The following is a 25882-nucleotide window of genomic DNA, read 5'->3' as shown; positions in this document are numbered from 1 at the left end:
TTTAAGAAGGCAGTTGAATTTTATATGATAAAATTATAATATTTTTTATTATTATTAACATGGATATTAAATTAGTTTGCGCGTACTTGATTAATCTTACGGGTACTAAAGTTAACAACCATGTAATCTTTCAATGACTATCATATTAGCAAGTTTTTCTTGAATACATTAGTGAACATATTATTTACCTTTATTTTATATATAAGTGTATAATTTTCTTTTTCATTTCTCCTTCCTTTGTATAAGATTTTTTAAATAGAAGTAACTTAAAGTGGTACTAATTAAATATATGGATAGTTTATGTGTAAATATATTTATATTTTAATTAATAAATTTTTGACATCTACTGAAAATTAAACACACGTAATCTATATTGTCACGCATGCATATACAAATAGGGAAATCAAGATATTTATATCAAGCTAAAATATAAAATATGAGGAAATTTTAAAATTAAATACATTGAATTATAATTTTCTATAAAGGTTTATTGTAACAAAATTTTATTAAACTAATAGAAAGTTCATATCATAAACTTTAGTTTAAAATACATATTAAATAATTTTCAGTAAATATATATAAAAAAAACCCCAAGAAACCCATTTCCTATACTAGATTAACCCATGTCACTATAGAAGTTTTATTATTTGATTCTTTATTATTTTTCAACCAAGTCTTTTTTTAATAAAATTACAAAATCAAATGATACATTATTATTTTTAAAAAAATTAATAATATTAGCATTTTTATTATCATTTTTTAGAATATTGTTTTGTTATTCTTCACTGTTTATCTTTTATGAATTTAATCTTAGATTCATGACTAGACTGGTTTCAAATATTAAGATGAATTAATTTTTTTTGTTCTTTAATTAAAAACTGATCTTAGTATTTCTTTTATTTCTTTTAAATTGAGTTATCATGATCTTGTGTCTATGGTGGTGAGATTAGAGGGTTAACTTGTATATTTTTTTCCATTATTTTCTAATTATTATTTTTTTAAATGAAAATCAAGAGGGTTAACTTATTACTTAGGAGTGATATATTATACCTGGGGGAGCATACTACTAATTTTTTAATTAAAATGAGACGGTGTGCCGGATTCACTGTGACATCTTATTATCTTATTATCTTATTGTTTTGGGAATAACATATATCAAGACAAGATGGCGACTACATTTAATTTTAGCTGTTTCGAGTAATTAAACTAATAATTGGTATTAGAGTACCAAAATGCAGGTCTAATTCTACTGTAATTACAACTAAGTCCTCAACGTCTTGAAGCTGTGAAATTGTTAGATGGCATGAATGGCCATCTGCAAGGAGCAAACTTCCAATATAGCAAGTAAAAGAAAACAAAATTGGAAATCATAAGCAAATTATTTATACCATTTACAAGTGGCTCGAGATTCATGGAACTGGTTCTTAAACTCTCTTCTCCTGTGATTACTACATCATATGGATGAACTAAAGTTTAGTTGAAGTGGTCCTAGACGTAAATAAAGTGGTCCGAATTGATGTAAAAACCTGCATCCAACATTCTTGAATTGAATGGGAAGAATTATTAATTTTTCTCTCCAGTATACTCCATGGATTTTCCACAAGTTCGAGAACACAACGATTTGTTTCAAGGCATTCAAGTCCCCAGCAACGTGTATAGTTCATGTGATACCCCCCATCTTGTTTTTTTTTAATAATATGCTATTCATGTGATAATTGATGTAATATAGAGCATCAAAATCTACAGACCAGTTAAATTCACTCCGTCAAGGTTAAATATACTATTAATCAATGAATATAGCAGATATCATCTCTCTCTCTCTCGCTCTCTCAAAAGTGCTAAGCTAAAAAGCTCATGTAAGAAATAGCTCATGCGCGTGCATGCCTAGAGCATATCACTTCGAAGAAAACATAATGGAACCTCCACGCACTTGAACAATAGAGTGCTTGAAACCTAAAGAACGGCTCACAAGGATGATTGGTATTTTCTTTCTCTCTTTCTTGCCGCCCGTGCAAACCAACAAGAAGATATTTGCAACGCTCATTTTGCCAGAAACCGTACTATTCCGAATAAAGTTTATCCATTTCGGCAGAGATCCAAATAACTTCAGCTATTTCAGTAACTATGCATTTATATAAAATTGATTCAAGAACAAATCGAGACTTGCTGTCATTAGGTACAGATAACTTCTATCCTGCAGTGATCAGGTAGAGCTCCTAAGGTCAGAAGTATTACTAACATAATCCTACTCCTGTACAGCAACTCTTAGTTAATTTTTAGATAACTATACTTGGAACTTCAGGAATGTGCAAAACTATGCATAACCCACTAAGGACATCTGCACAATCAAGCAAATTCCTGGCAGTGTTTATTATTCAGCATTCTTTTGAGTTTCAGAACTCTCTTCAACCTTGACCTTGCTAAATGATCTCTGGTTTTCCAACACGGGCATGTATGGTTCACTTGTTTTCTTAAGGAATTCAGTCGCCTTATCAGATTCACAGGGACTCACTAGCTTCTTCTCAACCTCATCAAACTTGGCAGTTGCCCATGGTGCAGTGCCTACACTTCTGGCAGAATTCGGGGTGTCTATTAATAGCATAGATACCTCATCCCTGGATGCATACCAGGAATTGCCACACGCAATGCACTCCAGCTGAAAAAAAATACCCTGAAAGTTAACTGACTTAAATATGGCAGTTCATTTACATGGACAATTCCTTCTAGCTATTGGAGATTGCAATTCAGAGTTGTATTATAGTCCAATCATTCAAAATAACACAGTTTGTTTGTCACGTTAATGTTCTCGATGACCCAGTTAAGACGTCATATCAGTAGAGAGATGGAAAGGCATGCATTGTCTTACATAAACATTTTTTAAGATTTGATGCTTCCATGGAAAATGGCTTGTGGAGTACAAGTTGCCAAGGGAATTTGGCAGAGCCAAGTCTTCCGGCACAGATGCCCATTGAGATTACATGCTGCTAATGCAAAGTACATAACCTTATTGGATTGGGGACTAGCACTACTGGCAACGAGTTTAAGAAGACATAGCTATCAAACACGAATATCTGCAAGCTAGCTTAGCAACTGAAAGAGTAGCAAGCATTATAAAGCCAACTTGTTAAGGTCCAACAGAAAGGCAAACCCTAGGAAGTTCCAACTGATAATCCAAACATGCAAATTGGTTTTCAATTCCGTGTCTGGTCCCGGTAATCATTGAATATAACAAGACAAAGAATACGGAGAAAGAAAAGGAAAGATTTTGATAAAAAGGAGCTACTGTTCTTCAACATATAAGCAAACGATTTATACAAGAGAATAACTTGTGGTTTTTATTTTCTTTTTTATGGCAACAGACAGTTAACATTTTGTCTGTTGAACTTATTGCCTTCTGAAGTTGTTCACTATCATAGATCACCAATGGAAATCTGAAATGCAATCTGAGTTACCATGGTCAGCAAAATTTTGACTTGCAAGCCAATATTTCATATGGGGATTTAATAAATGCACAAGAAGACTGAACAAGGACTACCAATTAATTTACCAGACACGGAAAAGCAGATGAGACCAGGTGTCTACAACTTGGCTGTATGAACATATTATGCAACTGTGCATGAAATGCATCTCTAGAGTTCAAAATATTAGCACGTCTAACATGTCACTTTATGCATTGGGTGCTTGCACCCTAGCTCGTTAGATGTAATACAGTCAGAAAGGCAATGCAACATGCTAAATATTTGAAATTAATGTCAATCTAAAAAATAATAGCAAGTAGAAAAAAAGGTTCGGGTGTGAAGAAAACCTGGTAGCGGGCTCCATGTCCTGCTTGGATTACATCCCTTAGTCGCACTTTAAACTCGCTGCATCTTGAGCAACGAGCATCGGTCATCTGATACACAAGCAAACAGGTTAGCCAAGCAATGAGCACAAGCACCCATCCAAGTGTACAGCCAAAAAATCTATCCAACACCTCAAAGTTAAAACCAAAGTGTGGCAAAAAGAAGCAACCTGCATGCGCTCTGACTCATCAGGCTCCTTCTTTGCAGTTTCCTCAGCTGTTAAACCCTCCTGCAGATAAGTTTGTTAATTCATACAATTTATAACATTTGTACATATTCCAGAACAAGATCATAATAGCAGAAATAATCAAAATAATGCCAAGCAGGCAGATATAGAGCTTATACCTTCAACTCATTTGGTGACATGTTCAGCATTTTTGAGGGTTCCAACTCTTTGTTTAGAAGACGGCGGGCTAGAAATGCATTATTCTGCCAAGAATAAATGGAAAACATTTTAGGTAAAGAAGATTGGTATCAATATCCTCAGCAAAAGAAGGTGGCATGCTCAGTCAAAAGTTGAATACTAAACACCATTAGTTTGAAAATTCATCTTGTTCCACAGCAAAGTCTTAATCATGTGAATTTGGACCATACTCCACACCCTATGATCAATACCGCTTAAGACAATCCTACTAGAATGCTTAGTTTTCCCTTTAAAAGCATTTCACCAAATGCTTTTGATAAAATTTCAATCTTTCATTTAAATACGCCAGTAAATACATATGTATTAGCACCATTGATATTCAGAGTATGCTTGTTTTCTCTTTTAAAAACCATTTCATTCACATGCAAACAGGAAAAACTTCAATAGTTTATTTTGTTTAACAGCTTAACACGTATATACGTGCATCACTAATATACAGATGTAAAGAAAAAGCAACTACAGTCCCTCAACATGACTGACATCTTTTATGAAGACTGAACTCAACTCCATTGCACCTTTATTCCCATACTGAGCAGAAGGGAAGAAGAGTATCCACATGGGGTGAACCCCCGGAGAATAACAACCTTGATAGAGAGTGAGAGCAAGACTAACCTTGAGGTTGAACGCTAGCTGGCGCAGCTTTTGATTATATTTCTGAAAATCAGAGGAAAGAGCATCATGTGAGGCCTTCTCAAGAGCACTTACTGCAGGAACAGCTGCATCCAGCCAGGGAAAAGACTTGCCAACCTGTCATTTACAATTAGAGCACTAGAGTCAAAACATCTTCAAGATTGTCAAATTTCCATCTCTAATCTCCTCCTACTAATCAAGATACAAAAAATGGAATTCAATGTCATATGCCAAAGCTAAGTGCAAAAACTCATTATACACCTTCGCACTATTTTCTTCGGATCCATTTGCAGCTCCCTGGGACTTCTGCTCTTTTTTATGGTCACCACCATCAGAACCACCTTTTAGCTTACCATCATCAAGTGTGCAGTTAGGAGAACTGCACATATATTGAATACTCTGAAGAAGCCGCTCCAACCACTTGTCTCGAAGGGTATCTCCAGTCAGGGCATCAAACTTTACTAAGATGGCATGATATTCTGAATCATTACTTGGGCAGCTTCCTGGTGTTTCAGCTTTTAAATTATCAGGTCTGCCAGTTGCTTCTTCCTCCCTGGTCACATCAAGAGGTGAAACATTCTTTCTCCTCAGAGTTCTTTTTGCCTTTACTGGATCTTCCTGTTCAGGAGCAGCAGTGGGAGCATCTTCAATTTCAATGTCAGGAAGGTCTCCCATCCTTGATAGAGTTTTCTGAACAAGAAGATCAATCCCGTGCTGTTTATTATATTCATAATCCTTGTCAGTAAGCTTCCAAAGCTTCCTCTCCACAGTGTCATACACTTTCTGGACAATAAAGCCAGGATATTGTTTGCGATTTGGCAGCTGTTTGTGAATTGGGACAAAATGCACAACACACTTGTGCATGACAGACTCTGCTGGAACCTCATCATGATGAAAACTATAAAAGAGCTCTCTAGTATCACGTGACTGCCAGCTTCCACCACCTTTTCTCTCAGCTTCCTCAGGGCGATAAAACCACTGCCCAGTGACCATCATGCTGCCGTGCTTAGTTTGAGAAATATCCTATCAACAGAATAACAATTCCATTGGTCTCAAAGGAAGGTGATGACAGAAATCATACATACTAAATACAAAATCAAAACAATCTGAATGGTTTACATCATCAAGATGAAATGACTAAATGAGTCCTATGTTCACCAGGCAGCATATGAATTATGTTAAATAGAACAAACTCAGTCAGCAACAGAACTACAATGAAATTGGCCAAACAGTGTGTACTTAAGAATCTTTTACCAGAGAGATCCATGAAATAATAAAATGCGAGACAACAATTTACGAAATTAATTTCCAATTCGGCGTGCAATAGAAGTTTATCGCATGCCCAAAAGTGAAAGAAAATAAGTTGGAATATGAATAATTAAATCGCCGAGGTATGCAAGCCACGTCCCATTTCCAACTAGTGGTTGGGAAATAAAAAATGAAAAGAAATGAACAGACAGAAATACATTAATATGGAATAACAGGGTCTTCTCATAAGCTTGAGTGTAAACAAAAAGATGCTCCCATTTAAAATATGATAGGACCAAATTCCCAAACTTAATTGATGTTCAGAATTTATCACCGTTTCATTTTGGAAATATTTTAGTATATCACTCATGTGTTCGGATATATTTTAGAATATTATTCATTTAAGCCCATCACCTATTATTTAGTAAAGGGTCGACAGCATATCATACTATTGTGAAATCTGTCAAAACATAACTGCTCATCATTAGAATCAAACATCACCAAAATATTATTGATTTCAAACCAGTACAAAATCTGTGCATGAACTCCTGAAAATTTGCACAGTTAACACAAAAAAATTCTCATTATCAAGGAAAACAGAAAATCAATATTTTGCTTCACCACCAAGCCATCCATCATTAAAGAGAAAATAATGAATGATAAAGGGTAGGAGGAAAAACCACATGAAATTCAAAATAGGATATCCATGCATGAGATACAAATCCACCAAATATGATACAGAACACATGAGGAATTAAAATAACAAGTAATTCCATGAGTTACCTTGATAATTGCCACATAAGGTTTTTGCTCTTTATCTTCAGGAACTAGAAGGACAGGATCCTCCTGCAGAATAGCCAGAGGAAAAACAAATAAATAACCACGATGATTCATTATATGACAATTAGGGAAGAACAGTAAAAACAACTATGATTCCATGAAGTTCCTCAAAACCACAGCTGCATTTACTGATTAAATAGGGCTAGAAAAACAGCTGACAGCTTAAATCTTAAAATGTACAATTGTATACTTCCTTCAAATTTTGCAGGAGCAGAAACAGCACCAATAGCTAAACTGATTGCCAGCAACAAACCAATATTACCAAAATATGGTTACAGCAAACCCCAAAAGCAATCAATCAAAACATATGTATAATCCTAGATTCCAGCAAAGCTTCTCAAAACGATGAATACATTAGAATCAATAAATCAAATAGTGCATAACACAAAAAAAAAGAATAAAGAATCTAAATTCCACCAACCATCATCATTTCAATTTCTTGTGATTCTGAACAACAGCCACATTAAGCCTGTCACTGGACTTTACAAGTCATTCTCCTTCCCCAATTCTTTTTAGCACACTCAAACTCCATAATCTAATCAACTAAAATAACCAGGTGCAGAACAAAAATCAAGGGATCCATAAAGTAAAGCACACAACAGCTCAACAAAATAACAAAAAACAAACACAAATTCAATCTAAGCTTGAATGTTCCCTGTTTTTGTCAGAGCCGAGGATAACCTAGGCCAAAGTGTTTCCAGAACTAAATCCAGCATATATATCTATCCCGATCACAAACACAAACTCCACTAAACCCTTCAAAAACCAAAACTGATGTCAAAACACAAGGCCGAAATTTAACTAAACAAAACATACTTAAAAACCTTAAATCCACCAAATAAACCTCCCAGACCAATCAAAACCAAACGGACAAAAATCCCCTATTAAACCCCAAATTCACCATGCCTGCCACATTCACAAGTTCAAATAACTTCTAGCGAACAACCAAAGTGCTAAAACAGCTAAAACAATGCGAAGAATCATTCAAAGAACAAAACCAATTGGCAAAATTAAAGCGCAAAACCTAATCTTTCTCCAAAAATTGTAGCTAAGAAAAAAACCCTAATTACACTAATTAAAATAAATAAATAACTCACGAGCTCATATCGATTCCCATCAAACTCGAAAGCATCAAAATGAGTTCTCCTCCCTCTCCCTTTCCCCGAAACCCTAGTCAATACCCCAGCCGGCTTCGCATCCTCCTGCGGCACCTCTTCCACCTCTACTTCCTCCTCCGATTTCTCCTCTCTTACTTTCTTCCTCGGTCTCCCTCTCCTTCTCGTCACTGCTACTTCTTCTTCTTCTTGAAGCTCTATCTTCTTCCTCTTCCTCTCCATCTCGCTGTTGTTTACAGGCTTTGTCTTTGTTAATAATGACGGTGCCTTTGGTGGCGCCTCCTCTTCTTCATCGCTGGTGGAGACTTGAGCGAATCTTCGGTTTCCCATTTTATTTTGATTTATCCGGTGAGTTTGTTGCTGCAACAAGACTTGGTTTTTGCGGTGGTGCAGATAAGTATATCCAGGCCAAGCAAGGAGGAGTTAGCCGTTGGATGCTTTGTATAGGAAAGATGACGATAACACCGAAATGGTCTTACAATTTAATTAAATTACATCTATCCCATGCAATCACATTGTCGGCAAACCAAGAATGTCTAGTCAACGCTGCTGGTATTATTAAAAAAATAGGACAAACATTTCCGCATTCTTGTTACGGTCTTGGATTTTGACTTTTTTCAATTTCATTCAATTTGCTCTTAATCATCTTTTTTTTTTTCAATTATATCCTTAATTAAAACATTTTAGATCTTTAATTTAACAATTTATTGCAAATTCATCATTGATTCTCATAATTATACAATTTTGATCAATTTAGCTCTTAATTTTGATTTTTTTATTTTAATAAGTTTTTAATTGAGTTCTTAATTTGATCAAATGATTCAAATTCATGGTTGCCTCTTCAATTTTTCTAATTTAGAAGGTCAAATTAAGTCTTTTTTCTTTGATTTCTATTCAATCAAATTCTCAACTGTTTTTACTCATTATCGGTCAAATTTCAACCTCGACTATGTTTTTTATTTTTGTATTTTTAATTTGTCTTTGTATTTTTTGTTTTTGTTTTGCATTTTCATGTTTTCAAGATTTTTTGAGACAAAAATTAAATAAAAAGTGATTAAAATTAACTAAAATTACTGAAAAGATATTTAAAAATAAAGGGTCAAAAATTGAATTACAACATCCTCCATGTATGATTTCATGCAAATAAAAGCAAAACTTAACATATGAATCAATATCAAGTGCAAATATGAAATAGCAAAAAATAAAGTCTGAGAGCTAAAATTAAAAAAAAAAAACTATAAAATGATTAGTGTTGTTCACGTTGATTAGACCATGTGAGAAGGGAAGTAGTAGCATAAAACAAAACTAGATGGTTTGGGGCCTGGGAGAACAAAACAATTTAGGAGCAAACAATTGAAGCAAACATGAAGCTAGGAAGCAAATGTAACGGATAAAAACAACGGGATAATGCAGAACGAACAAAAGCCTAGAATTTCATAAAATTTTCTCTAATGAAAATAAGGACGTTGCAATCGGATGACTAGAGTAACCCCTTGTGATTCTTGCCCCCTGTATTAAACACAAGAATGCATGTCCTACTTGCATAACTCTGGATTAGTCAAATCAATTATGTTCATTGCTGTCAATCATTTCATTCTTTCTTTTACTTGATGTCCTAAGTTATTTTAGCACCTATTGCAGCAATATGCCTTTTGGATTCCTCTGATTACTCGCATCCTAATCTATTGTTCTTTCACAGAACATTGGGAAGAACAGAAATGCTAGTTATGGTCCTTGTCAGTTATTTTCCAGAGCTTCTGCTCTACAGCATCATAAATTTGCCGGACGATAAACCCAGGATGTTTTCTGCAATCTGGAAGCTGCTTGTTGGCGGGGATAAAATGCACCACACACTTGTGCATTACACATTTTGCTGGAACCTCAACATGATGGGTACTGTAGAACAGCTCCCTGGTATCACGTATCTGCCAGTTTCCACCACCCTTTTTCTTAGCATCTTCGGGGTGATAAAACAGTTGTCCAGTGACCATCACCATACCATCAATGGTCTGAGTAATGTCCTGTCATCATGATAACAGGCATGTTGGTTTCAATGGAAAAGGATGATATGGAAGTTGTTTATGCGCTAAATATAAAATGAAGGCAAGCTCAATTAATTCACTTGAAAAGATTGGGAGAAATTTAGATCGGTTGACAATCAGTTGCTTATCATTTATTAAAGACATCCGAGCATGCCAGTAACGCATGAATTGCAATATTTATGCAGAACAGTAACAACTCAAAGAACCTTTTCATCCCTACAAACAGAGAATCATGTTTATGCTTTAACACTAGCTTATTTAGCATCAAAAGCAAATACGAGGAACAAAGTGAAAATGAAAAAAATGTGCAAATATCCAATTTAAATATGAATGGCATAAGTGCGTGTCCACCAGATGGGTCAACGAACAAAAAAAGAGGATCAATGAGAAGCCTATGACACACCACAAAGCAATTCCAAGCAATTACCTTGATAATTACAATGTCAGGCTTTTGCTCTTTAGTTTCAGGAGCTAGAAGTACAGGATCTTCCTGCAGAAAAGCAAAAGCAGAAACTGAGAAATATAATTCGTTGATGACATGAACAATTAAAGAATATAAAAAAAAAAAAGCAAATGCAACCATGATTCCACCAAGGTCTCAAAACCAGCGTGCATTCCCACGTCAAATTTAAACACACAAACAGTTGAAAATTTAAAGTTCAAATTGTCCAATTAGCTAACCTAACTTCACCTCAACAAACCCAACACACTAAATAAGGGATTTTTCAAACATTAAAACCCCGGATGCAATCAATGAAACTAACTGCAGTCTCATTCCAACATAGCAGCTCAAAACCACTGCTGCATTTGAACCAGTAAATCAAAGAAAACAGGTAATTCGAAGACAAGAAATGAGAAATCTGAATACCATAAAAAAATCAATTCCTTTTCTTGTAATAGTACATTTTCTTCAAGCCACTTCAAGTTCAAGCTAGGGAGACTTCGCCCCGCTTTTTCAGGCCCTCACGCAAACTCCAAATTCTTACGAATACAGGTCCAGAATAAAAACCACATTGATAAAGAAAACAGATCAAACATTAGATAGCCAAAAACAAACAGGTACAGCCTTCGCAACACATGAGAATGAAACAACTGACATTGAAAAGCTCTAAACTTTCATATCTTCCTCACTTATTTTGAGCAAGCAACAAACCTAAACCCAATTCCCTCCTGATTTAACAACAAAAAAAAAATTAAAAATAACCTCCAGCACTCAATAACAAGCACAAACTCAAAAGCCCTTCAACAAAGAGACCAATAGCAACTAGATATCCAAGGCGAGAGGTTAACCCAAAAAATTACTTAAAACCCCAAAATCCCACCAAGAAAAAGTCAAAAAAGCTAGCAAACCAAACGCAAGACCCAATTTCTTTCCAGCTTTAACCCTAAACACACTGAATAAAAAAACCAAAACTTTCAATTCAAACACAAAACGTCGAAACCCATTCATGTTGTCATGAAAAAAATCACTCACAATAGTGTAACGGTTTCCGGAAAACTCGAAAACCTTGTAGTGACTTTTCTTCTCGCTTCCTTCTCCTGAAAACCTAACTCGTTTCCCAACCGGTTTGGGATCCTCCAGCGACGCCTCCTCATCCTCATCCTCTTCTGGGGGAAGTATCTCACCCTCTTCATGTTCATTTGACATTTCTTCTTCCTCTTCCTCTTCGCTCGTTGAGATCTGCGCGAATTTTCGGAGTCTCATTCTCTGATTCTCTCCGCAATTTGGCTGCCGCCTGGTGTTGCGCCACTGTTCCCATTTCAAGAGGATTTGACCACTTGGGGCCTAGGAGGAGAGTAAATTACAGAAATGACATGAATGTAGGGATTTGATAACTGTTTCCATTACTAGAGCACGTAGTCATGAAATGTAAAATATATCCTTTTAATATATTTTTTAAAAAAAAAACATTTTAAAAAACAATGTAAAATATTATCCTCGTTGAGGGAGATTTTATTGCATTGGTGGTCAGTATTTGTGCAGTATCTGCAGCAACCTGATGATGCAGTTGCTGAAGGAAATTGAAGATGAGTTTTTGCAAAGGGACAGAGAAAAAGAAAAGAGTAGGACAACTGAACTGAGAATGGAAGCATTGCTGACGACTTTCTTCTGGCTATAATCTTGTCAAAAGCCATGTTTTGGTAAGATAGTTTTCATTTTCATCCTCTAATTAAGGTGGAATGTATTAGATAGTGTTGTTGGTTCTTAGATAGTAAGGTTTATTTGTTCTCTTCCAGAATGGAGTCTATTTTACATACCCCAGCCATTTCCAGTATGGTTGCTTCACGAAATCAATCTTTAATCTCACCTCAAAGGTTTATTTAATTTTTTTACGAGAAAAAATACTAACAATATCTGAATAGTTTTTTTTATTTTTTTTAAAAAATAATCCACCCGGCAGAACAACAATCTAGTAACCATCTACACAGAGTACCTTGGTGAAAAATTGAAAAGCATTAAAGCCCAAACTTCTATGTTGCTAACGAAAATACAGAAGTAAATCCAAAACTTTGTTTTGCTGGAACCTTTTCTTCCCTCAAGATTGTTTATGTTGCAGTAAAAAAACAATTGGCCATGATCTTACCAGCAGTCTTCATTGTTAAGAAGATTTTTCTATTTTACACAAAACAATGGCTTTGTCAGGGTTTTAATTTTTCGACTCCTATTGTGCTCTTTTCTCCACAATTTCCTTCAGGCTTGTCCAAGATTTTCTCTTTCTTTTACTTGATGTGCTGACAGTGTTTTCAGCATCCATTGCAGCAGAATCGCCTTCAGATTGCTCTGGTTTTTTAGCTGATCTATTTCTCTTTTTCTTCGTGGCATCCAGCAGAGAAAATCTGCCGCTTGGGAGTGGAGTAGCTGGACTGCTTGTGATTGAAGCGCTCATGGATATTGCAGGTAAAGCTGTCTCATCAATCTTAATTATCTCGTCTGTCTTAACTCTTGGAAATGGAGTTGCTGGACTGTCTGTGATGGAAGTATCCACAGATATTGCAGGCAAAGCTGTCTCGGCTATCTTGTATATCTCATCTGTCTTAATCCTCGGAAATGGATTTGCTGGATTGTTCGTCATGGAAGTACCCAGAGATATTGCAGGCAGAGCTGGCCCGTCGATCTTAACTATCTCACCTTTGCTACTTGTGCCTTTCTCCAAGTTGGCAGACTTCTGAAGCACGGACTTGGTTGGTTTAGCTTGTGGCTTGGGCTTGGGCGGACATATTTCTTTCATGTGGCCTTTAGGAGTTCCTCTCTTTAGATTAATATGTAAACAGTGGTGGCATTTGTAGACGACATTATTCTTCGTCGAAGTACTAAATCTCTTGTGTCGACGCCTTGCCTTTGATTGATTCTTTTCAATTTGTGTTGTGCAGTTAAAGCCAGGTCGAAGAAATGTCCCGCACCTGCGAAACAAAGGATATCCAATTAGGATGAAAAAATCCTACTGATCATGACAAGATTGAATTTCAACCAAAAAAAAAAGGGAGGAGGTGTCAAGCAAATAAGCTCAGCTGGACCAGCTAAACCACATTTGTAAGATTATGCGTTCAACTAGAGACCGCAGTTGAAAGATTATGCATTCAAGTAGAACGCCATTTTCATACAAGCAGAAATTCGAGTCAAAAGTAATTGAATAACGCTGCTAACAAACGAGGAAGTCAATATCCATTGCAATGGCAAAAACAAGCACCATAGAAGCACACTGCTCTGCAACCACAGTGTGAAACTAGTGAAAAAAAATCCAATCTCAAGCCTATTTCGTAATCAAATGTTTGCACGATGACTTGAAAAGCTAACAATATTTCACAACCTACTAAGCAGTGTAATTTCTTCAGCTTAAGCCAGCGCGAATTCATCAGCAAACTTCTAATTCATCCATTCAAGTAAAAACAATTGCGTTGAACCCATATTAAAACACACAAGAAACAGAAACATAAAACATAAAAGTCTAAGAAACCGTTTTGCCAACACAATCAAGCTCAGACGTTTAAGACTAACCTCTGACACTGAAACAGAGCAGAAGGGTCAAGTGGGACACCCAAAGCCTCTGCAGAAGACGCAAACTGACGCCCAAAAAAGGCAGCAAGAGAAGGGATTGAAGCTTCTTCAGTAGCCCATGATGCAAGATTCTGCAAGTGTTCAAGTCTCAATAATGACCTGGGATTGTGATTTCCGCCTTTTGCACTCAGTGCGAAAGACTTGTTAGACGCTGTTAGCGTGTTCAGTGGTGGCTTTTTGCTGGCTCCCCCTCCTCCTCTCTTTCCCATGGGTTTGTTTCTTTTAAGAGTTTTATCGAACAGCTGGTAGAGGAAAACGGAGAGTAAGAAGATAGGGAGGAGCTTAGGTTTTTGGCCTGGATGAAGGAATAAAGGATTGTTGATAACGACGTCGTGTCAAACGTTATGGTGATTTTTTCTGGGGACGCGTGTTTTTTTCTCCATAAAAAAACTACCCTTTGTTTTCAACCATTTCTACAAATTATTTGTGCAGGGATTTTTTAATAAATTGAACATGGGATTTGGATTTTGGAGCATTGGGGAGTTTTTGGTTTGATTTTAGCCCAAACTAATTTTATTATTAATTTTCTTATTTAAGTTGATAAACATAAAAAAAAGAAAATAAATAACAAAAAAATGTCGGTTATTAATTACTCGACATTGTAAATATAAGCTATTTGGTTATTAAAAAAAAACATTTTCAATCATGTTACGTGCTTCAGTAGAACAGATATACACGTGGATTTCAATGGTAAATATGAAAGGTTTGACACAACTGTTATCAAGCATCTAATTGTACTAGGATTAAGAGAGGTGGAGTCTAAATAAATACTCGTGTGCTTAAATTGAATAAATTTTATAGACAAAGGAATACTCAATTGTCTATATAAATTATGCAATTCTACGATAGATTCAAGCGTAATAAGAACTCACGAGGGATATTAATCAATATATATATATATATTAAAAAAATTAAAGCTCGCTTAAATTTATATTCATTCTAAAAGAAAGAGCCAAGAAGAGTCAAGACTCGCGGGCCTATAGCCCAACGTGTTTGAGCCACTATAATGAAGAGCCCAAGAGCATTGGTAGGGCCTTGGTTTTTTATTTTTAAATTTTTAATGTCATTTACTCTTATTTATTTTTTTTTAAAAAAAAAGAAATAAGTTGTTGATATGTTGCTAGCCAAGATAGATGACGTATCGTCTGTAATCCTAAATTTTAGACACTAAAATGGTGGCTGAAAATCAGGACAGTGACATTTTTGACCAAAATAACCCATTTTAAAAGCTATTTTTACCTATAAAAACATTACAATCACACTTATAACACCCAAAAACCATTTTATTAACTCCAAATACCTAAAAAATAGCCTAAAAACCCGAAATCAGACAGAGTTAATTTTTATTTTCTTGACTTAGATCTGGTTTTTCATGCAATATGAAGGGTCCAAACAACCACCACGAAGTCCAGTTCATCTCATAGAACTCATTGACATCAATAAAAACTATTTTAGTGGTTGAAAAGGCAATGAACAATGACATTCTCTCTCATCGTTGAAATCTAACAACCCCTCTTTCTGTTCTCTTTGACTGTAAATTAAAAAATAATACAAATAAACTTGTGTATCAAAAATGATTTTAAAAAATTTAAAGAAATCTAAATTATATAAATTATGTTATTTTCAAATACCAATGATCTAAGTATATTTTTCATATAATCTATGGCATGTCATCTATGTCTGACCTTATTTTTATTTCAATCATATTTCTTTTAATTTCATTATTAATTAAGAAATTAGAGGTAATTTACTTTCAGATCAAATAGTATAAAATAAAACTTTTAGTAACAAAATAAATTATATAATCCCCCTGTATTCTATAGTCTATAATACAATAATAATAGTAACTGACGCGTGCCCAGCAAGCTGGACCCTTTTCTCCTTGTAAAAAAGTCTGGGTGTAATTATAAACCACAGAAAACAACTACCATTCCTTCAACAATAAGCATCACACACACTCGGAGATATTCACATATCCTTCCTCCCTCGAAGTATCTAGCCACTCCCCTCTCCTTCTCCAATCCCACCCATCGAATATTTAATCAACGATTACTTCACAGGTTCTTCATTCCCCCCTTTTCCACTCTAAAATTGATAAAAAAAATTCCATAATTTAGAGGCTTTCTTATTTGTTGTGTATTAGCCTTCTGGGGTGAGTTTTTATCGGTTTTACAGCTGTTTATGTTGTTTCTTTGAGGTTTTAGATTGTCGGGGTTAATGGGCTATGCCTGGTTTGGCTTTTAAGCAAGCAAGTTGCTTTCTTTTTAGTGTAAGAAAGCTTTGCTTTATTCTGGTCTCTTTTTAAGGTTTTAGAGAATACTATTATTATAGGAATTTGTATAGCTTTCTATCTAAAAGTTCAGGTATTGAATTGATGTTTATTTGTGTAATTATAATTACTGCTGTGTAAATTTTAAGTTGTGTACGGTACTCTAGGGATTGAATTAGGGGAAATTTAGTTTAGATTCGAGTTGAAATTTGTTGGTGGGTTTGCCTATTTTGAGAACTGGTAAACATGGCGGATTCAGTTGCTGCAGCATCTCTTATTGGATATAGGCCACTGTGTGGGGGATTGTCTGTCAAGGATACTTCTTACAGGAGAAAGTCTTTGAGTAGTTGTCGGTGTCCGATAAAAGAAGCCGTGGGTAAAAGGCTTGTTTATTCTTCTCCTATGTTGCCAAGATTGAAAATTGATAGGTTAGTTAATACCTCAATTAAGGCTCTGGCAACAGAGCTCACGAAAAAGGTGTATTCATACAGGGAGGAAGAGAGAATACCACGGACTTGGAATTACCGAGTTGATACTGGTGTTGATAGAAAACCAGGTTTGTGGCCACCAGAGAACAGAGCGGATAATGCTTTGTTGCATAATCCCTTGATTCGACAAGAAAGGATGGGTTGCAGTTGGCTGGGTGCTATATTTGAGTGGGAGGGTGTGATAATTGAGGACAATCCTGATCTCGAGAGGCAAGCTTGGCTTGCTCTTTCCCGAGAAGAAGGAAAACCCACTCCTCCAGCTTTTATTTTGAGACGAGTAGACGGGATGAAGAATGAGCAAGCGATTTCTGAAGTCTTGTGTTGGTCGAGAGACCCGCCAGAGATGAAAAGAATGGCTACAAGGAAGGAAGAAATCTACCAATCTCTTCAAGGTGGGATATACAGATTACGAACTGGCTCAAAGGAGTTTGTGAATATTTTGATGCATTACAAGATACCAATGGCATTGGTTTCCACGCGTCCAAGAAAAACTCTCGAGAGTGCAATTGGAACTGTCGGGATTGAAGGGTATTTCACTGCTATTGTAGCAGCAGAAGATGTTCACAGGGGGAAGCCTGATCCGGAGATGTTTATTTATGCAGCCCAGCTTCTAAACTTTATACCACAGCGCTGTATTGTGTTTGGGAACTCTAATCAAACCGTGGAGGCTGCACACGATGCTTTTATGAAGTGTGTTGCTATTGCTAGTAAGCATCCCGTGTATGAGCTTGGTGCTGCAGACTTGGTGGTGAGGAAACTAGATGAACTTTCAATTGTTGATCTGAAGAATCTTGCTGATATTGAATCGCCAGAATTTGGGCCTGTTGAGCTAGAGACGGAGCTGGAGCCTGAGGAGGATAATGATCGATCTACCTCAGCGGGAGTTGATGATATCTTCTGGTAACTCTTATGAATTGTACAGTTTATTTTGTGCTTTATCCAATTCTTGATGAAAATAGTTCCATATCGCCCCCCCCCCCCCCCCCCCCCTAGAATCACTGCAAAATGGTGAATCCCTTGCCGTGTAGAAGGGATAAAAAAAGATTAAAAGTAGAAAGAGGGAAATACAAGAAAAGGTCAAAAAAAGAAGGAAAAAAAAATGGTGGTCTACATTGGACTAGAATTACATTATGATGTATCACCCGTACAACGTATATAGTTGTGTTTTCAATAATTTGTTTGCGGTGCTTCATTCTGTTTCTGTTTGGACCTTTAGAATCAATTCAACTGTACGTATAAGAATCATTAAGATCATTGCTCAATGTTCCCCCTGTTGATCATATTGTTTAACAATTCTCAACAGCAGAATTGCTTAAGATGATCAGGTCGAGAGCCTGGTTTGTAACAATTGGCACGATTCCTTGGAGGTTGAAGTTGCTTCATAAAATCTTTGGTTTCTCAGAGGTCTGGGATGTTTGGCTGAGCAGTTAGACATCTGTAATATAATTGCTTGCCGCGGTTGTGCTCTAACCAAGGAACCAATGATTCGACTTCGAAAATTATTAGATGACTCCAGGTAAAATCATTGACAACATTATAGCACTAGCGTTTGTGGCAAAAGTGGCTCCTTTTGTCATGCTCTCAACAATTCTTTGGTAATTTTACTTGAAAGTTGGAATGGCGTCGTATTTGGTCTTCACAAGGCTGGGGATTCGGTTCCTGTTCTATCCGGTATCACTTGGTTCGGTCCGCGGTTTCTTTGTTACCATTTGGGTTCTAATCCAAAGGGGCCGATGACCAGCATGTTTTAGAGTCCCCGTTGACATTCCGACAGGAGAATGAAAAATAAGTTTGAGAACTAAAAAGTTAAGACATGATACTGTAAAAATTAAAAACTTTATGAACTAAATTATACCTTTTCACACCTTAAGAATAATAATAAAAAAAAAAACACATTATTCCAGTAAAGTCTACCATAAAAACCATAAACCAGTTAATTTATTTTATAGTATGACTACATGCCTATTTGAAATTTATGCTGTAAATTCAAGTTTATAGCAACTAAAAAAAAAAGTCACTGTCTCGTGTCAAACAATGATGACAGTCGACCCAAACTTACATAATAGTAGAAGACTAGAAGGATGGAAGACAGGACTTGTATGTTGGGTATACTTTGGGCCATGTTTTATATGTTCGGATCCATGACATGTGTTGGGCTTTACATTCCCTTGCTCTCACCTTTCTATCCGCAATTATCATAAATGTTGCCTTATCTTAAAGTTATCACTTTTTTAGTGATTCGGAATTATATAAAAACCCAATTTATATAATAATAAAAAAAAGTGAAAATAATTGGAAAAAAAAATAGAAGAGAAAAGGGATGGAAAACAAAGGGTAAAAGAAAACAATTTGTATTAGGAAACATGAGAATGCAAGTAAAGGGGGACAAAGCACACCAAATGAAGGTGGGAAATCCCTCCTAATGATCAAAAGAAATCCGCAAAATGACGAGGGAAAGAAACAGCAAGAAGGAAGATACCATAGCAATGGTGCAGATTGCATTAATATAAAAAAATTATACAGTAGAAAAGGCATCCCAATATTAGACTATATATTGCGTATTAGAAGAGAAACAACCCTTGCACGAGATTTTACTCTGTAGCACGACGACAAGGTGAAAAGGTAGGGGAGATAAACTCAGGGGCCCAATTTAACATGTAGAGGAGCCGAAATAGAAGAAGGTGAACAGTAGCTTTAAGAAGGACTGTAGTAAAGGAAATTGACTTGTAAATTATTTTGCTGAGCCCAGGTACGATGCCAGGAAAACTCGGCGGCCTAGCTGATCACAAATGCTATTGAAGAAATAATGTGAGAAAAAAGCAAAGCTCAAAAGCTAACATGCTAAAATTATAAGGAATGCGAAAGGGGAAACCCGAGAAGCACGAACAAAATGCAGGAAAAGCTAGTTCAAAATTGCAGTGAGTGGTAAAAAGAAACGGTGGGCAATTAAGAGTTGACAGAAAACACAACGTGCATGCACCTACTCGTAAGAACAGAGTCATAAAGAATCGTATGAGGCAAAAAAGGTAATGAAAAGGACTCGTGCATGGGGAAGTTTTCAAGGAATGCGAGACTAAGAATGGCAGAAGATAAAAATTGAAATGCATCATCAACTTCAGAAAATGCAAGGATTTGGTGGTTAGCACGGAGGCCAGGTGCATTGAAAACGATGGAAAAGCTATAATGTTGATTGATAAGCCATTGTAGACCTGTACACACCAAACAGAGAGCAAGGGGAAAGAAGCATAAAGCCACATCGGCCATGATAAAAGCAAGCTCTGTTAGATCTAAGCATGTTCACCATGCTAGGTTTGGTAAAATTAAAGACGCCCTTAAGACCTTGCAGCTCGAAGTTTCAGCCCAGTAAAAACTTTTTTTTGAGTTTGTATAAGTAAGTGGTTATTTTTTAAAGTGTTTTTTTATAATAAATTGAAATAATATATTTTTTATTTTTAATATTAGAATATTAAAATAATATGAAAATTAAAATGTTTTCAAAAATACTGATATAAAAGACGTCCAGATTGAATTAACAAGAGGAGAGAAATGGAAAGCAATTAAAAAGCGGGAATTACACGACTCGCCAGTAACTGAGGCTGATATTGGTGGGTCCCGCACAGTGGACCTCTGGTTTGGAGAGAGACCAAACACGCTTTACATGAAACGAAGAAGCCACCTCGTGCACATGGCAAAATGTCTAGAAAGCCATGCCCCACTCCATTTAGTGGGGAGAAAAAAAGGGCAAGATAGTAAAGTCAAGGAGACAACAACCCTGGCAATTAATATAAAAAAAGACGCAGTAAAACGCAGCCACAAACAAAAAGGTGAGACCCTTAAAAAGAAACCCTCGAAGTTTAGTTTAATTACATAGAAAGCCTGGAAACTGTTCCTTACCAGCTCCCATATAATAGCACTCATGATGGTACATCCGGTAAATGCCCCGCTGCTTTGTTTAGCTTTGTTTTTTTTTTCTTTTTTAATTTAATGAATACTTAATAAAAATGAAAGTGACCCGTGGAAAGTTACATTCACAATTTGTTTTTGCTTTAAATTTTATTTTTTTAATGTTTTTATATATTAATGTTAAAAGTTAAATTTTAAAAAATAAAAAATATTATTTTAATATGAATAGAACAATCAAAATAACACACGGCTCTAAATCGGTACAGATTTTCCTAGAAACGGCATGTTAGCATTAAAATAATATTATATATATATATATATATATATTTAGTTTGGACTGTAATGGCTGTTGAAATATTCGGCTTTCAACTAGAAAATTATTTTTTAAGTACGAAGCCACTTGTCTTTTTATCAGTGGTCAGGTGTAAGCCGCCGAGCAGTAACCCATTCCAAGAAACGTGTACGTATTTTCATTCATCATTTTCGTTGACTATTTGGCATAAATTTTACAGGATTGATTCACAAGAATTATGTATAATTTTCAATTGCAATGCTTTTATGTTTATTTTTTTTAAAATTGGTTTCCCATTTTGTTTTTGTTTTTATTTTAATTGTAGACTTCATTTTTTTTATTGTTTTTTTTTATATTTCTTTTGAATTATTTTCTTTTCTCTTCAATTTCATCATTTAGCACTTGATTCTATTTAATTTTTTATATCAAATTTGATCCTTGTTCTTTTTATTGTTATTTAAAAAAAAATCAATTTCATCCCTCATTATTTATTTTATTTTATCTTATGTTAGATTTGATCTTTATTTTTTTAATTACTTTTTATTTGCTCTGGTTCCTTTTTTAAAATTGGTTTTACATTTTGTTTTTATTTTAATTATAGTCCTCATTATTTTGATTGTTTTTTATTTGTTTTGAATCCTTTTTTTATTGATTTTGTTTATTCAATTTATCCCTTAACATTTGATCCTATTTGATTTTTATATCAAATTTGGTCCTTGTTCTTTTTATTGTTATTTTTTTAAAAAAAATTAATTTTTAATTTCTTCCCTTGTCATTTTATTTCATTTATTTCATTTTATTTTATATCAGATTTAGTCCTCATTTTTTTAATTTTTTTTTTGTTTGTTTTGGTTGTGTTTTTTAAAAAAATAATTTTATTTTATCCTTCAACATTTAATTTGTTGAGAACTAGGCTTCATTATATTTTTTGGTGCGGTGATCGCAGTCTTGTGACTCAGGTTACATGTATGAAATGTTAGCCTGAATTAATACTAGTCTTTTTTTTTCACCGGTTTTTTTTTAATTTCATCATTCAACATTGGGTTTATTGAATATTAAACTTCTTTATTTTTTTTGTTTTGCTTTTGTGATGATAACTTTGTCTCATGATCCGAGCCATGCATCTTCCATGTTCGCTAAGATTGGCTCAGCACTTTTACATCATTCTATTTTATATCAAGTTTATTCCTCGTTCTTTTTATTACTTTTTTTTTCTTTTAAAAAAAATAATTATTTTATTCTTTAATTATCATCCTTCAACATTAGATTTATTAAAAATCAAGTTTTTTTTTATAATATGATCATCTTGATCTCATAAACCGGGTCACAAATATGAGATGTTAACCCAGATTAACATCAATTTTTTTAATGTTTTTTTATATTATTTTCTTAATTTTAACTTTCAACATTGAATTGATTAAAAATTTAGCTTTTTTATATATATATAGTTGCTTTCTATAAAGATGACTTGGCCTCACTATCCGAGTCATGAGTTTGCCATGCAAACTCGAATTGATTTGGGATTTTTTTGTTATTTTCATTTTTTTTTTTTTGCCTTTAGCATTTAGTTATCTTGGAATATATATATTCTCATTTTACAAGCTTTCCTTTTCTGTTGGTCATGTTTTCTCTTTAAATTCACTGCATTTACTCTCGTTGTTTTTTTTTTTTATCATATGATTAAATTAAACTATTTTATTCTACCTAATAGTGTCCATAATTCGAGTCATACAATTTTATTTTTTTAAAAAAAAACATTAACAGTGCTTAAACATTACTTTTTAAATTAAAAAATTAACTTGGCCGCGATGAATCACGTGCCACCTATCTAGTAAAAAATGAAATTGTACTATACTCCACCATTGCCACCTTTCATGGTATGCATGAATTTCTCAAATTGACATTAAAATTTTACAAGTATAATTGAATGTTTATCCTTGTGTAGTTTTTTTTCCGAGAATTTTTATCCTATTGTTATAATCACCAAAAGGGAAAAAGAGTTCCAAGAAAAATTATAAGACAAAAGAAAAATGTGACCTGCTTCTCTTGAATTTTATGGTTGAGTTGAGTATTGCTGCTGCCTTCCATTTTTCTTGCATCATCTTCTTATGCGCATTGTGCCACAAAGAAAGAAATAGGAAAAACATTTATTTTGTATTTTTTGTAACTGTAGAGAAAAAGAGACTACTGTTGAGATTTTTTTATAGAGGAAACTAGGTGGATACCGCGCTACGCGGCAAGCTCACTTTTTATTTTCATAAAAATTAATGTAAATATTTATAATATAAAAAATAATATTTTTTAATATTTATAATAATTGTTTTTTCAAATTTATCAATTATTTTATTAAAAATATTAATTATAATAAAAATAATAATAATTGTAACACAAATAATACTATTTTTGATATGAATATTTAGAATAATAATAAAAATAATAATATTTATAACATTAATAATTATATTAAGAATTTCAAGGATGATTACAACACATAATAATATTTTTTATATCAATACTTTGAGTTATAATAAAAATAATACTATTTTTGATCTGAACACTTTGAATTATAAGAGAAAAAATAATATTTATAACACACATTATTATATTAACACATGTGGGTGGGCGCAAACGCGTCCAGACCCAACTTGGAGGTGGGAGTGGACGCGTCCAGCCCCAACATCAAATTAGGCGTGGACGCGTCCAGATCTAACTTGGGTGTGGGCATGGCTGGGTGCTCCAAGTTGGGCATGGATGCGTCCAGGGTCCACGCCCACCTTGGAGTTGAGCGCGGGTGCGTCCACACCCAACTTGTGTATGGGCGAGGATGTGTCCACACCTAACTTGGGGTGCACATGGATAATAATAATAATAATAATAATACAAATGATAATATTTTTAATGTTCACACTATTAGTTATAATAAAAATAATAATATTTATAACATAAATAATACTATTTTTGATATGAATATTTAGAATAATAATAAAAATAATAATATTTATAACATTAATAATTATATTAAGAATTTCAAGGATGATTACAACACATAATAATATTTTTTATATCAATACTTTGAGTTATAATAAAAATAATACTATTTTTGATCTGAACACTTTGAATTATAAGAGAAAAAATAATATTTATAACACACATTATTATATTAACACATGTGGGTGGGCGCAAACGCGTCCAGACCCAACTTGGAGGCGGGAGTGGACGCGTCTAGCCCAACTTGGGGTTGAGAGTGGACGCGTCCAGCCCCAACATCAAATTAGGCGTGGAAGCGTCCAGACCTAACTTGAGTGTGGGCGTGGCTGGGTGCTCCAAGTTGGGCATGGATGCATCCAGGGTCCACGCCCACCTTGGAGTTGAGCGCAGGTGCGTCCACACCCAACTTGGGGTGCACATGGATAATAATAATAATAATACAAATGATAATATTTTTAATATTCACACTATTAGTTATAATAAAAATAATAATATTTATAATATAAATAATTATATTAAGAATTTCAAGAATGATTACAACACAAATAATAATATTTTTATATCAATACTTTGAGTTATAATAAAAATAATAATATTTATAATACAAATAATACTATTTTTTATTTGAACACTTTGAATTATAAGAGAAAAAAATAATATTTATAACACACATTATTATTATATTAACACATGTGGTTGGGCACGGACGCGTTCAGACCCAACATAAGGGTGGTTGTGGACGCGTCCAGCCCCAACCTCAAGTTGGACATGGACGCGTCCAGCCCCAACCTCAAGTTGGACATGGACGCGTCCAGACCTAACCTGGGGTTGGGCGTGGATGCCTAATCGCCCAACTTGGGGTGGGCGGGTCCACGCCCAACTCGGGTTTGGGCGTGGCTGTGTCCAGCCCTTGCGCCATGTGGCACTCTGGTCTGTCCCGTGCAAGGGCAGGGCTGCCCATGCGCCTTGTGGCGCTCGGTCTACCTCGCACAAGGGCCAGTCAGCCGAAGTGCCAGGTGTCCTTACATGGGCAGCGCCAGCGCCATGTGCTCACTTCCCATGACCTGCAGCCCCACCCAAACTTGTTGTGACAATTTTCCCCCAACCATCCATTTAATGTCAAATGCACCCCAGCAAAAAGACATCTACATCCCTTCCCCGCTACCATTGCAACTTTTTGTGTCAGGAGTTGGACTGTCATTACACTGTTCCAATCTACAGTGATTTGTGTCTATGTAAACAGTAATAGAAACACTGAGTCCTTTTAATATATTACGTAATAACCAAAGATTATTTCGTAAAGATATATTAAATAATAACGCACAAATGTAAACTCATATATACAATAAATTAACACTTTTTAGATGTATTTTAATATGATAATATAAAAAAATCTAAAAAATATATTATCTTGTTAGTAATATGTCTGGAGAGCAAATGACCAATTTGATTACAAGCAATATGTCGTACATAATTTTTAATTCAAACTAATAAGCTCCATTGTTAGTGGGAAAATGCCAGGAATCTTCGTTGTTGTGCGCTAATCTAATATTTTTATTCTAACCTTTTCCACAAAAAAAATATAATTTATTCTTGCATCACTGGATTTCTAGATCGGAGACCCCATGTCCCTATGCTGTTGCGGTCATCAAATACATCATCGTCCTTGTCCTGTATTTCCTCGCAGTTGACGGCGGCCGGAGCTTATTTAAGATAACTTAGTACAGTGATTAAGACGTTGCTC

At 34.9% G+C, this 25882-nt stretch overlaps 4 protein-coding genes and 1 long non-coding RNA gene across 5 annotated transcripts; 2 read left to right on the top strand and 3 right to left on the bottom strand.

Moving 5' to 3' along the window:
- Positions 1-2113: 2113 nt before the first annotated feature.
- Positions 2114-8613, bottom strand: LOC7465863 (uncharacterized). The gene is made up of 8 exons (XM_002303553.4): positions 8082-8613; positions 6928-6990; positions 5158-5919; positions 4879-5013; positions 4188-4271; positions 4012-4071; positions 3806-3892; positions 2114-2656 (listed from the first exon to the last, which is right to left on the bottom strand). The coding sequence occupies exons 1-8, from the start codon at positions 8427-8429 to the stop codon at positions 2372-2374; spliced, it is 1824 nt and encodes a 607-aa protein (XP_002303589.1). The 5' UTR covers positions 8430-8613; the 3' UTR covers positions 2114-2371.
- An 891-nt stretch (positions 8614-9504) lies between these two features.
- On the bottom strand, positions 9505-12351 carry LOC7465862 (uncharacterized). The gene is made up of 4 exons (XM_002303552.4): positions 12221-12351; positions 11616-11927; positions 10569-10631; positions 9505-10120 (listed from the first exon to the last, which is right to left on the bottom strand). The coding sequence occupies exons 1-4, from the start codon at positions 12275-12277 to the stop codon at positions 9821-9823; spliced, it is 732 nt and encodes a 243-aa protein (XP_002303588.3). The 5' UTR covers positions 12278-12351; the 3' UTR covers positions 9505-9820.
- On the top strand, positions 11820-13471 carry LOC112326761 (uncharacterized). Its single transcript, XR_002980652.2, has 3 exons — positions 11820-11962; positions 12115-12283; positions 12970-13471. It is a non-coding gene; the product is annotated as an uncharacterized LOC112326761 (long non-coding RNA).
- Positions 12495-14559, bottom strand: LOC7458174 (uncharacterized). Its single transcript, XM_002303551.3, has 2 exons — positions 14139-14559; positions 12495-13543 (listed from the first exon to the last, which is right to left on the bottom strand). Exons 1-2 carry the CDS (start codon positions 14405-14407, stop codon positions 12805-12807), a joined length of 1008 nt encoding a protein of 335 aa, XP_002303587.1. The 5' UTR covers positions 14408-14559; the 3' UTR covers positions 12495-12804.
- A 1550-nt stretch (positions 14560-16109) lies between these two features.
- On the top strand, positions 16110-18150 carry LOC7458173 (5-amino-6-(5-phospho-D-ribitylamino)uracil phosphatase, chloroplastic). Its single transcript, XM_002304459.4, has one exon. It carries the CDS (start codon positions 16714-16716, stop codon positions 17857-17859), a length of 1146 nt encoding a protein of 381 aa, XP_002304495.1. The 5' UTR covers positions 16110-16713; the 3' UTR covers positions 17860-18150.
- The last annotated feature ends 7732 nt before the right edge of the window (positions 18151-25882 follow it).

This window comes from Populus trichocarpa, chromosome 3 (assembly GCF_000002775.5).
Source record: "Populus trichocarpa isolate Nisqually-1 chromosome 3, P.trichocarpa_v4.1, whole genome shotgun sequence".
NCBI classification, from domain to species: Eukaryota; Viridiplantae; Streptophyta; class Magnoliopsida; order Malpighiales; family Salicaceae; genus Populus; species Populus trichocarpa.
This window is presented reverse-complemented; position numbering and strand designations above follow the sequence as displayed.